This window comes from Lepidochelys olivacea (assembly GCF_965140295.1).
Source record: "Lepidochelys olivacea isolate rLepOli2 genome assembly, chromosome: 2".
Lineage (NCBI taxonomy): Eukaryota > Metazoa > Chordata > Testudines > Cheloniidae > Lepidochelys > Lepidochelys olivacea.
In genome coordinates this window covers 86,184,348-86,198,671 of record NC_140412.1, presented here as the reverse complement: position 1 = coordinate 86,198,671, position 14,324 = coordinate 86,184,348, and the positions used below count along the sequence as shown (strand labels likewise).

General features: G+C 43.9%; 1 protein-coding gene across 1 annotated transcript in view; it reads left to right on the top strand.

Moving 5' to 3' along the window:
* DLGAP1 (DLG associated protein 1) overlaps positions 1–14,324 on the top strand; it is a 642,070-nt gene that overhangs the window by 596,190 nt on the left and 31,556 nt on the right. The window contains exon 7 of the mRNA XM_084618849.1: positions 3,048–3,421. Within this exon, the coding sequence (XP_084474975.1) occupies positions 3,048–3,421 (374 nt within the window). The remainder of the gene's footprint in view (positions 1–3,047; positions 3,422–14,324) is intronic.

Here is a 14,324-nt window from a genome sequence, read left to right as displayed (position 1 = left end):
TTACGTGCTCTCAGGAAGTGCCAGACTGCTGGTATATACCACCATATAGTAGATATTGTTTATTGGCTTCTTTTTTTAGTGTGAGGTGACAAGTGATAAGGCAGTGTGTGTTATTAGTGCTTCCTTTCTATTTTGGAGGATCTTACCCCATTTGAGACCTCTCCTCAAGGTTTTTCATGGTTTCTCCATCTATTAAATAGGGAAAATTACATGTACCTTGCTGGGGTATTATGAGAATTAATTATTTAACGGGCCAAATTCACTCCCTCTGATACAGGGAAGTGCAAATTGCTGTGCCTCCAGGGGGGATCATCCAAAGTATTGTCACTAACACTTCAAGAAAAAAGAACAGGAGGACTTGTGACACCTTAGAGACTAACCCATTTATCTGAGCACAAGCTTTCGTGAACTCACATAAATGGGTTAGTCTCTAAGGTGCCACAAGTCCTCCTTTTCTTTTTGCGAATACAGACTAACACGGCTGCTACTCTGAAACCTAACACTCCAAGGACATTCTCCTGGCCATTAAGCAGCTCAGTCACTTCTGGTGCAGATGTGTTTCATCAGCACACAAACCACATTCTCTGTTATTCTTTTTAAGTCCATCTGCATGTGCTTCATCAACAGCTGTTAACTCTCCTGAACATCAGTAGGTTTTGCATCATAAATGCGGTGCTGCTTTTGGCTGCTCCAGAACTGGTCAAGGGTTATATAATATTCAGTTCTGTTCAGAAATTGTTACCTTTTCTTTAGCACCACCAACTTGTCCTTTCAAGGGCTGTTTAAACCAGACCTTAGTTCACATAGAAAACTACTAACTGCACTGTTTTTAAAATATTAGGAGCTTGTTTTTATCCATTCCCCCCACACTACCTCCATCCCACAAAGAATTTGTAGTTTCTGGTGGATACATCACAAATCAGGGCTTGTCTTGACTACGGGGGTCAGTCGACCTAAGTTACGTTACTCCAGCTATGTGAATAAGCTCCACTCCAGCTGGAGTCGACGTAGCTTAGGTTGACTTATCCCAGTGTCTTCACTGCGCTGCTTCGACGGGAGACGCTCTCTGGTCAACTTCCCTTACTCTTCTCGGAGAGCTGGATGGCGTTGACCAGAGAGCGTTCTGCCACTGATTTAGCGGGTGTTCACTAGCTCCACTAGATCGATCCCTGCTTCATCGACTGCAGCAGCGTTGAACTCCCTGTAGTGAAGACCAGCCCCAATCACAGTTTGCTTTATTATACTTTCAAAACCCTAACTACTACAGTGAGCTTTTCTTTTTCCATCCTTGTTTCACATGCTTGATGAATCCACTGATGGAGAATTTTATATTTGCAGACATATTACCAGAAATACTGGAATTCTTTAAAAAATAAAATAAAAAAAAATCCATATGTGATTTCATGACCTGGTGATGCCTTTTACTCCACAGCAAAGAAAATGCATTCATACAGCCATCAAAAAGATATCAGTTGTGTGGATCTGGGTTAGCCAAATTAATGCCATAATGGCTTCTGGCTCAACAAACATATAGTTCAAACAGGCAGCAGAACAGTTGTAGTACAGTTACCTTTTATGTGGGTGGCACAGATATCTGCCAGTTAAGAGGATCTGATAAGTCATTTCTTGTCTTGGGATTGTTGTTAATAATAATGTGTATGAACATGTTTGCATCTGAACTATGCACAGATTAGTGCCTGTATTTATTTTCTTTAAAATAAAATATGGCTTCACTGGGTTTTGGTTCCTAATAATCTTTTTTCTCATTTTAGAGCATCCCACGATTTCACTAACACAGAGCAGCCAAATGGCCTTTGAGGATAGATTTTTATTTATTTCTTTAATTTTGTATGCACAGGCCAAAATTCTCAAACCTGGGGGAACCTAAAGTTAGGCTTCCAAATTCATATTCAGGCACCTGAATAAAAGTGGTCTGACCTTCTGAAAAGCAGGGCACCACAATCCCAATGAATGATGATCTTTTTTTATAGGCCCCAGTACAGCAAACACTGATCGAACTTCTCACAGTGTGTAAAATTAAAGAGTGCATAAACCTTTGCAAAATTGGGGCCGTCATTAGCACAGGAGAAATCTGTGATAATGGTTGGCAATATGTTTGGGTTTTTTTAAGTGGCTTCTACAGTGATTTTTCATGTTTAATAAATATTTCAAAGAGACCTGAGGACCCACGGCAAAGAATGAGAACATCTATTGTATTCAGATGCATAGACATAGGTTTACATATAATTAGTGGTAACAGACTTTACCTTAAATGCTCTTTGATTTTCTTAGGCCAAGCCTATACTATGGGGACTGTACTGGCATTGCTATGGCCCCGTCTTTATGCTGACATAACCCCATACAGTGGTTGCAGCCTACAGCGATGGAAAGTTTTTTTCCATCACTGTAAAAACACCACCTCCCTGAGAAACAGTAGCTGTGCTGACCTAAATCTTAAATGCAGACGAGGCCTCAAATGCAGTAGCTGCAGCTCCCGTCTTCACTGTCCAAAGACCTGTGTTTAAAAATTCTGCCTAAACATGGGTCTAACGTTGTATACTGATACCACTGTGATAAGTACCGTAAAAATACCTAGAGAGAGACAAAACCTGGCTGCAGTAAAACATCGCATATGATACAGGTTAGCCAGAGTGAGTGTCTGGAGGCCAATCTCTGTTAATCTTGTTTGAAAACCATGACATTTGGGGGGGAAGTCCCATTGCTTGACTCATTTAAAAACTGGACTGACACAAATTAATAGAAAAATCCAGTGAAGGAAATAATAAACTGGCAGAGGAGGGACGAGATGTCTGTCTTTACCATCCCCTGTATTGATAATCATGTGATTCACATCTGAATGAGTAGAACTATTAAAGTAGGGTCATGCAGCTCTCTAACTGGAGCCTACTGCAGCTTGTTGACGTACAGGACCTTCCTCACCTTCACCCCACCCATACAGATTGACCTTTGCATGGTTGGAATCCATTCTTTTCCTACTCAAATGTGAAAACTGAAATGTAAGTCAGAGTCTTTCTTCCTCTTTCCAGTGTCATCCTGCATTACCACATATAAGAAGACACCACCTCCTGTTCCACCAAGAACCACCACAAAACCTTTTATTTCTATCACAGCCCAGAGCAGCACAGAGTCTGCCCAAGATGCATACATGGATGGGCAGGGGCAAAGGGGAGATATCATCAGTCAGTCTGGACTTAGTAACTCTACAGAAAGCTTGGACAGTATGAAGGCCCTGACAGCTGCGATTGAGGCTGCTAATGCACAGATCCATGGCCCGGCAAGTCAGCATATAGGCAACAATACTGCAACAGTCACCACAACCACCGCCATTGCCACTGTTGCTGTAGAAGACAGAAAGAAGGATCACTTCAAGAAAAACAGATGTTTATCCATTGGAATACAGGTACAGTGTAGGGTTTTGCGTAGCAGATAAGTGTCTGGTTTTGTTGGCGTGGGGGTTTCTACATTACTTATGGAAAGGTCCATTTTTTTCTCTTTTGAATCCCTTTTTGGTTAGTTGCCCGTTTCTGTCAGGTGACTGTAGAGATTTCAGTGGTATTTAATTATTCTCAGTGTTACGGGTGATGTTTTCCTAATTAATCTTAAATATATCAAATGTAAGGATTTCTTGAGTCTTTTTGCTACTTATTATTCAGCTCTGCTAAACTGCACACGTGCACAAACCGATGAATCATATCACAGCAGGGGTCAATGAAATCATTGAAAGAGAATCTGTAAAACAATGATTTACACTACACTATCACCAGAAAAATATTTTCAGGCAGCTTAGCTGAATTGTCACTGCTTATTCATGCATTTGGAAACAACTGTTAGTCATTTGAATGAGGCAGCATTGTTCTACTTAGCTGTTATCTCAGCCACAAGAGCACAGGATAAGATCCTTCTGATTAGCCCTTGTTTAAAATAAATTAAACTTCATTACCTCTACTGAAATGAAACAAGAAAACTATCCAACCACACTCAGCTGAGGCTTAGGGAAAAGGTAAATGTAAATAAACTATACATTTCCATTTTAGATTTGATCTAACTTTTTTTATTAATCTCTCTCATGCATCCCTTAAATAATTACTGTAGAAGTATGACATACTCATAATTACTTACTATCTACTTGCTCATTCATGCTGTTAGAACAAGATAGTTGACTCCAATCCAGACTAAGACTCAGCTTTGGTTTTTGCAGGGAAAATGAATCTCAAGCAAATAGGGCAGTGTCCTCAAACTGACCAACCCTCCTCCCCCAGGAAAAAGTGGTTAGTCTTTTCCCAAAGATGAAGTTTGCACATGAATGGTCTCTCACAGATTTCCACTATGTTGGTCTTATTAGGTTTATCTAATTACTATGGACTAGGCTGAGACTTTAGGCTGCATGTGGTGTGGAATTGGAAGCAGCCCCTGGATTGAATTATGACTGAAACCGTGTCTACACTTCTGGTGGTACAGTGGCACACGTTCAGCATTGAAGCTATGCCACTGTAGTGCCATAGTGTATACGCTTCCTACAGTGACAGAAAAGGTTTTTCTGTTGATCATAGAAATCATAGAATCATAGAACTGGAAAGGACCTCGAGAGGACATCTACTCCAGTCACCTGCACTCAAGACAGGACTAAATATTATCTAGACCATCCCTGACAGGTGTTTGTCCAACCTGCTCTTAAAAATCCCCAATGATGGAGATTCCACCACCTCCCTAAGCAATTTATTCCAGTGCTTAACCACTCTGACAGTTAGGACGTTTTTCCTAATGTCCAACCTAAACTCCCTTGCTGCAATTTAAGCCCATTGCTTCTTGTCCTATCCTCAGAGGTTAAGAAGAACAATTTTTCTCCTTCCTCCTTGTAACAACCTTTTATGTACTTGAAGACTGTTATCATGTCCCCCCTCAGTCTTCTCTTCTCCAGACTAAACAAACGCAATTTTTTCAATCTTCCCTCATAGGTCATGTTTTCTAGACCTTTAATCATTTTTGTTGCTCTTCCCTGGACTTTCTCCAATTTGTCCACATCTTTCCTGAAATGTGGCACCCAGAATTGGAACAATACTCCAGTTGAGGCCTAATCAGCGCGGAGTAGAGCGAAAGAATTACATCTCGTATCTTGTTTACAATACTCCTGATAATACATCCCAGAATGATGTTTGCTTTTTTTGCAACAGTGTTACACTGTTGACTCAGATTTAGCTTGTGATCCACTATGACCCTCAGATCCCTTTCCGCTGTACTCCTTCCAGCAGTCATTTCCTATTTTGCATGTGTGCAACTGATTGCTCCTTCCTAAGTGGAGTACTTGGCATTTGTCCTTATTGAATTTCATCCTATGTACTTCAGACAATTTCTCCAGTTTGTCCAGGTCATCTTGAATTTTAATCCGATCCTCCAAAGCACTTGCAACCCCTCCCAGCTTGGTATCATCCTCAAACTTTATAAGTATATTCTCTATGCCATTATGTAAATCATTGATGAAGATATTGAAAAGAACCAGACCCAGAACCGATCCCTGCGGGACCTCACTCGTTATGCCCTTCCAACATGACTGTGAACCACTGATAACTACTCTTTGGGAACAATTTTCCAACTAGTTATGCACCTACATTATAGTAGCTCCATCTAGGTTGTATTTCCCTAGTTTGTTTATGAGAAGGTCATGCGAGACAGTATCAAAAGCCTTACAAAAGTCAAGATATACCACATCTACCACTTCCCCCCTATCCACAAGGCTTGTTACCCTGTCAAAGAAAGCTATCAAGTTGGTTTGACACGATTTGTTCTTCACAAATCCATGCCGACTGTTATTTATCACCTTATTATCTTCTAGGTGTTTGCAAATTGATTTCTTAATTATTTGCTCCATTATCTTTCCGGGTACAGATGTTAAGCTGATTGGTCTGTAATTTCCCGGGTTGTCCTTATTTCCCTTTTTATGGATGGGCACTATATTTGCCCTTTTCCAGTCTTCTGGAATGTCTTCCATGACTTTTCAAAGATAAGTGCTAATGGCTCAGATATCTCCTCAGTCACCTCCTTGAGTATTCTAGGATGCATTTCATCAGGCCCTTGTGATTTGAAGATCTTTAACTTGTCTAAGTAATTTTTGATTTGTTCCTTCCCTATTTTAGACTCTGATCCTACCTCATTTTCATTGACATTCACTTCTTGGTGAAAACTGAAACAAAGAAGTCTTTAAGCACCTCTGCCATTTCCACATTTTCTGTTATTGTCTTTCCCCCCTCATTGAGTAATGGGTTTATTCTGTCCTTGGTCTTCCTCTTGCTTCTAATGTGTTCGTAGAATGTTTTCTTGTTTCCTTTTATGTCCCTAGCTAGTTTAATCTCGTTTTGTGTCTTGGCTTTTCTAATTTTGTCCCTACATACTTGTGTTATTTGTTTATATTCATCCTTTTTAATTTGACAGTTTCCATTTTTTGTCGGACTCTTTTTTGAGTTTTAGATCATTGAAGATCTCCAGGGTGGTCTCTTGCCATACTTCCGATCTTTTCTACGGCGTGGGATAGTTTGCTCCTAATGCCCTTAATAATGTCTCTTTGAAAAACTGCAAACTGTCTTCAATTGTTTTTCCCGTTAGACTTGCTTCCCATGGGATTTTACCTACCAACTCCCTGAGTTTGCTAAAGTCTGCCTTCCTGAAATCCATTGTCTTTATTGTGCTGTACTCCCTCCTACCATTCCTTAGAATCATGAACTCTACCATTTCATGAATCAATCAATCATAGAATCATAGAATATCAGGGTTGGAAGGGACCTCAGGAGGTCATCTAGTCCAACCCCCTGCTCAAAGCAGGACCGATCCTCAATTAAATCATCCCAGCCAGGGCTTTGTCAAGCCTGACCTTAAAAACTTCTAAGGAAGGAGCTTCCACCACCTCCCTAGGTAACGCATTCCAGTGTTTCACCACCCTCCTAGTGAAAAAGGTTTTCCTAATATCCAACCTAAATCTCTCCCACTGCAACTTGAGACCATTACTCCTTGTTCTGTCATCTGCTACCACTGAGAACAGTCTAGAGCCATCCTCTTTGGAATCCCCTTTCAGGTAGTTGAAAGCAGCTATCAAATCCCCCCTCATTCTTTTCTTCCGTAGACTAAACATCCCCAGTTCCCTCAGCCTCTCCTCATAACTCATGTGTTCCAGTCCCCTAATCATTTTTGTTGCCCTCCGCTGGACTCTTCCCAATTTTTCCACATCCTTCTTGTAGTATGGGGCCCAAAACTGGACACCAGTACTCCAGATGAGGCCTCACCAGTGTCGAATAGAGGGGAACGATCACCTCCCTCGATCTGCTGGCAATGCCCCTACTTATACATCCCAAAATGCCATTGGCCTTCTTGGCAACAAGGGCACACTGTTGACTCATATCCAGCTTCTCGTCCACTGTAACCCCTAGGTCCTTTTCTGCAGAACACTCACCCAAGTTGCCTTGATGTAGGTAAACCACCTCCCCTAGCCGCGTCTATATTGGGGTGCTTACTGTGAGGAACCAGGGTGTAAGTGATCAGTCCTAGAGGTCAGAGCTGGAGTCAGGGCCCAGGAAACGGAACCAAGGGTCAGAATCAGAACAGATGCCAGAACGAAGGATCAAACTAGAGTCAAAAACAGAGTCAGAGGTCAAATGCCCAAGCCATGCGTCAAACCTGAGTCAGAACTGGGGTACTTGGAATCAGGGAAGGCAGGAGCAGAGTTGGAGCCGACACAGGAGAAAGGCTGGGACAGGGCTGGAATAAAGAGAGGAAACAGGGACTAGGAACAAGACATGGAAGCAAGCAAGAATAAGGCAGGGTCTATCTTAGCAGCAGGCCTGGGATTTGCCTTGTTGTACAAACAGCTTCCTGGAACTCCCTCCATGCTCAAATAGTGCATATGGACTGATCAGCAGCCATAGGGGTTGCTACCAATTGGGTCCGCCATGGGCAGTACTTGCAGTGGTGCCTCATCTCCCAGGGTTTACAGCATATTGCTCATGGCTCTGCCATGGCTGCCGGGTGGCAGCATGGAAGCATCAGTCACCCAGAGCCCTGCACACTCAGGCTTTAGCTCACCAGATCTTTACATCATTCCCCCTTCGGGTTCCCTGGGTCATTGATGCTAGGCCAGGCTTATCTGGGTGTTTCCTGTGAAAATTCTCAACCTGTTCAGGGGTGTGGCAAGCTCCCAGGACTGTTCTTTGGGACCATAGCTGTCCCATTCTATGAGGTACCGCAGCCTGCCTAATTTCAATCTGGAATCCAATATGGCATGGAATTCACATTCTTCATGGTCTTGAACTGGAACTGGCAGGACGGTGGCTGCGTCTGGTTGGGGAATGGGTTTTCAATGTATGGCTTTAGGAGGGAAATATGAAAGACAGGGTGCAGGCTGAGAGACCTAGGTAAATGGAGCTTGTAAGTAACAGGATTGATTTTCTGACAAATTTGATACGGTCTGAGGAATTGATGGTCTAGTTTGTGAGATGGCCTGTTTGTGTAGAGATTTTTGAAAGATAGCCAAACCTTTTGGCCTACTGGAAAGGTTGGTGCTTCCTGTCTTTGGTGGTTTGTGTGCCATTTTAGGCCTCCTTAGCATCCTCAAGGCCCTTTACATCTTTCTGACAGTGGTGAATCTGCCGAACCAAGTCTGCCCCTTCCAGCTTCAGGGAGGCTGTCAGTAGCACGGGGTAGAATTGGAGGTGGAAACCACTGGCACAGTTTAGGGAAACTGCACCTGTATGTCCTCTCAGGGGTTCAGCAAGAGTACCCACTCTTGGCTTTCAGATCCCCATCTGTTGCCTCTCTTGGATAGAGACAGTGTCTCTCTTCTGACCCAGGTATATCCAGGCTGGATAGTTACCTTGTCTTCTCTGTACAATTCCCCTCAAAGACAGGTTGCCCAAGGATACCTGTGTGCTTTCTCTTGAGAGATGAATAACAGTGCAGCTGCTACAGCTGTAAGTTACCCCACAGCTCTTTCTAGGCAAGCCTACTTTATTCTTAAGGTACAAAGCGTTACAGAGAAAACATATTAAAAAAATAGAAGGACCTAAACCCATTCTAATAAACTTACCAGAGACCATTCCAACTCTCACATGGTCTCTGGCAAGTGCACTCTTTTAATACCCCACCCTAGGGAATTCCTTGTGGTTAAAAGTTCATCATAACTCCAGCTCAGAACAGGCACACTCATAACATGTTCAGTTTCCTTTTTTGTACAGTTCAGGGGTCTTTGAACTGGAGTTTCCAGAAGCAGTTAGTTTACAAAGGGTCTCTCTCCCCAGGCCATAACTTAGCAAAAGTTTTGCTCCACAGGGAGAGAATTTGCATTCCTTTCATCTCAAGGTATTTCCTAAGGAAAATCCCATATTCACCCATATTGTTCCAAAACGACCTTTGAACTTCCAGAAATTGCATTAATCTTGTTTTCGTTCTAAAGAAGTTCCATACAATCTTACAATAGTACATAAACATTTGCATTTGTCATACAGTGAACTCCAAAGATATTAACCCTAGTTCAGTAAGTTTTAACTTCATTTAGTAAAGTTTAACTTAATTCTATAAAGTTCAGGATTTTACAGGATATTGTCAATCCATCACACCTGTAATTGCAAAAAGAGGGGCTTTGCCCAGTGGAGGCATGGTCGGTGTTGTATGCAAATTCATCATAGAGGCAGGAGGTGGACCAGTCCTCTTGGTGATAGTTAACTAAACATCATAGATATTGCTAGGTTTCAGAGTAACAGCCGTGTTAGTCTGTATTCGCAAAAAGAAAAGGAATACTTGTGGCACCTTAGAGACTAACCAATTTATTTGAGCATGAGCTTTATACTCGATTCACCTTCTCTGTCTGGCCAGTCATCTGGGGATGATACACAGAGGAGTGGACATTTAGTAACCGGAGGGCCTTGCACTGTGGTCCTTGATCTGATTTGATGCAATCAGGAAACCCATGGAGGCGAATGATATGCACTACTAGGAACTGAGCAGCAAGTTCCTGAGGGCAAGTGGTCACAGAGGACAAAATGTGCCATCTTGGTCCATTGATACTGCCATGTAGCTGTTGGATTCAGGGGGTTCTACAATGACGTCCATGGTGACAGCAGCCCAGGGCATGGATGGGGTTTCTGCTGTCACAGGGGTGCCAAGCAGCTTAGTGTGTGTACCTTAGTATGGGTACACAGGTCGCAAGAGTGAATATAAGCTCCAATGTTAGCCCACATTCAGGGCCACCAAAATAAGCAGGAGGCTGGACAATGGGTTTTGAGGCACCCAAAATGGCCTGCTAGGGGGGTTATTGTGATACAGTTACAGGACCTCCAACTGCAGAACGTATATGCAATCATCAACATAAATTATTCTGTCCTGCATGAAATGTTGCCTCTTGGTCCTGATTCTTGATCAGTCTGGGGGGTCCATTCTAAAGCCTTCTGGGGCAAGGATGTACCCCAAAAACTCCAGAAGTTTGGTCAAAGGTATATTCTCTAATTTTGCATACAGGCCATGCTGTTGAAGTGTCTCCAGGACAGACCTAACGTGGCATTTGTGTTGCTCATGGTTTTCTGAAAAGTCTAGCATATTGTTGAGGTAGACTACTACATATTGGTCCAGAATTTCTCTGAACACATTATTAACGAAAAGAAAGGGAGTACTTGTGGCACCTTAGAGACTAACAAATTTATTTGAGCATAAGCGACAGCTCACTTCATCGGACGCATTGGCTGCATCAAAGCTTACGCTCAAATAAATTTGTTAGTCTCTAAGGTGCCACAAGTACTCCATTTCTTTTTGTGGATACAGACTAACACAGCTGCTACTCTGAAACCTGTCATTATTAACAAAGTGTTCAAAGGTTGCAGATGCATTAGTTATTCTGAATGGCACTACCAAGTATTCAAAGTGCCATAACGAGTCCAGAAGGTGGTCTTCCACTTGTACCCATCTGGATATGCACTAGGTCCAGTGTGGTGAATAATCCATACAGATTGCTCATGATCCAATAGATCTGAGATTATCTGGGAACATCGGTTTTGGTTCAACACGCAGTAATCAACACATTGCGTAAATTCAGTCATAACGGACCTTCACCCTGGGCTTCTGGTCAATGGGGCAGTTATAATCCCAGTACAGAGGTAGTGTGTCTACATTTCTTTTTTGAAAAATGTCATCATAATATTGGTATTTATCAGGAATGTGTGAGGCCGAAGCTGGGGTGGTCCCCACTTGCCAGCTGCCGCAATCTGGGATTCGTTCAAGGGAGGGATTGATGCTGCCTGGGATGGTCTCCCAGATCCAACAATTCATTGCTGCCGATGCATAGGCAGATCCGTTGGCAATGCTCAGAAAATATGCTTAATTTCTGTTCCTGACAGAGACTGTGGGGGTTGTGCCATGCCAACCAGGTGACCCCCCCAAGGATTATGAGGAAGTGTGGGGAACTAATCACATTGAACTGTATCACCTCTCAGTGGCCCTTGATTACAGTGTGCAGGGGCACGGTCTCCTGAGTCATCGGCCCCAAGGATAAGAAGGTTCCAGCTGTAGTTTCCATGAAATCTGGTCTAGGCTTCTGCTGGATGGGGATTCACAGGGCCTGGAGAGTCTTCGATCCACACGGTTGTCAGTTGCATCACTATCGATGAGCACAGACTGTGGTGGGATCCACAGGGCCTTGCCTGGAATGCGTAGCTGGATCTGCACTTGAAGATGCAGCAAGGACCCAAGTGAGCCTGGATGGGATCCCATCGGGAACTGGGGGATCATTCCAAAGTATAGTTTCACATTTGTACCCATGCCTGGTCCCCGACAGGGCCTGGGCACATTCATTTCCCAATTATCTCCTGGTTGGCATCTGCAATGGGTACAAAGCATGTGTATGCCCTGGCTTGCCACAGTAGAAACATAGGTTGTTGCACCAATGTCCTTTTCCTTTTGGTTGGTGGTTAAGTGCCAGTGTGTCAAGGCCAACCTGCGTGGGTCCAGGAAGTTGAGCCCAGGGATATTGTCTCAGGACATGGTCAAGGTGATGGCATAACTCCCCTCTTTTCTTCTCTCAACTTGCACAACTGATTGTCAACAGGGAAGGATAGGTTATAAAGGCATCCAGGTTTGCAGGAGTTGGCATGTGGCTAGCTTGTCCTTAACCTCCTTGCTGAGTCCTAATCAAAATTGGTGCAGCTGGACCACCTCGTTCCACTTGGCGTCCACTGTAAACTGTCAAAAGTGTTCAGCATACGGGGCAGCCGGCCCCTGTCCTTGTTGGAGCCTTATCAGGGTGTCTTCAGTTAGCCACCTGTGATGGGAGATCACCAAAAATCACAGAAAAAGACCAAAGGAAGGTGTTCCAGTCCAGCATTGTTGGACTATTTCACTTGAACAAGGGAGAGACCCAGTCCAGTGCCTCACCAGTCAACAAACTGATTACTAGTCCGATCTTGGCCTGCTTGGTGGGGATGACACATAAAAAGTAGATGGCACTGGTTAAGGAATCCCTTGAATTTTTGGCGGTTTCCATCAAGGCATTTGAGTCAAGGCCCCTGTTTGAGTGGTTGAGCCACCATTCATGCCTGGAGTGTAACATTCTTCTCTTGCAAGCAACCCACTAATTCACAGAGGGCTTGGTTTTCTGCTAAAAGTTGCATCACCTGAGCCCACAGAGCATGAACCTCGGTCTGGAGACAGACGACCTGCTTCTGTGGATCTGGTGCCCTGTGTGGTGTGCTAGGCAGAAGGAGGCCCATCCCTTCCATCTTACTACTGGGGCATCATCTGATCAGAGACAGTCTGTGCAATCTATTACAAACTGGGTTATGGGCAGTCAGGCCTAGTGGTCAAAGCAGGAATCAGGGACTGGGAAACAGAATCGAGGATTGGAACCAGACTCAGAGACCGAATTCAAACCCGAGTCAGAACCAGGAATTGGAACCAGATTACTTGGAGTGAAGGAAGGCAAGAGCAGAGCTGGGTTCAAGGCAGGAGCAAGGCTGGGACAGGTCTGGGACAAGGCGAGGAAACAGGGACAAGAAGAAGACAGCAGTGAAGCAGGAACAAAGCAGGGTCTGTACCAGCAACAGGTCAGGGATTGGCCTTGTTGCACACAGCTTCCTGGGACTCCCTCCATGCTTAAATAGTAGCGCCTGAACCAATCATCATCACAGGGGGTGCTACCATTCAGGTTTTCCATGGCTGGCACATCCTGTGGTGCCTCGTCTCCCAGGATTTACAGTGCAGTGATCTTGGCTGTGCTGTGGCTGCCAGGTGGTGGCATGGAAGTGTCAGTCACCTGGAACCCTGGACACCTAGGTTCTAGCCCACCGGGTCTGTACACTCAGGGGTGTGGAGAGTAAGGACATGTCTACACTTACCGGTAGAGCAGCACAGCTGCAATCGATGCAGTGAGTGTCAATTTAGCGGGTCTGGTGGAGACACGCTAAATCGATGGGAGAGCACTCTCCCATCCATTTGTGTACTCCACCTCCCCAAGAAGCATAAGAGAAGTCGACAGGAGATCTTCTCCCATCGACACAGTGCAGTGTAGCCACCGTGGTAAGTGGATCTAACTACGTTGACTTCGGTTACATTATTCACGTAACTGAAGTTGCGTAGGTTAGATCAATTTACCGCGGAGGTGTAGACCAGCCTTAAATTTCTGCAGCCCTTGAAAGGATGCAGCTAATTGCTTTCCTTGTACCCTTAGTTCCTCCCTACCCACTTGCTTGTAGGAGGAAGTATCCAGATATCTGGGCCTGTGCTCAGCACTAGACTTGAAACCAAGATCCAGATAGGCTGAGCAAGCTGGGGAGCCCTTAATTCTTCTTACTTTCCTAATCAGTCATATAAGGTGTAATGATGCTGGTTCTGGCGGGACCCAACTGAGAGTGCCAATTTAGGACAAATTGCTTCAAGCAGGGCAGTTACAGCCCAAGTCTGGGATTTTTCCACCTTTAAGGCAAACCAAACCAGCCAAACAGAGCAGACTTTGGTCTTGCCCCACTGGCTAACCACAAGTCACACAAGCAATTCCCTTAGACACTTCAGTTTCCCAGTATCACCACCAGTGCCACTTGTTATGGGGACAAATGGTTATGAAAACCAATACCCCAGTAAAAGAAAAAAGGTTTTCTTGATCCCAAAGGACCAATCCCCAGACCCAGGTCAATATACAAATCAGATCTTACCCACAACTCACGCTGTTGCCAATCCTTTAGAATTTAAAATCTAAAGGTTTATTTATAAAAGGAAAAAGATATAGATGAAAGCATGAGTTGGTTAAATGGAATCAATTACATACAGTAATGGCAAAGTTTTTG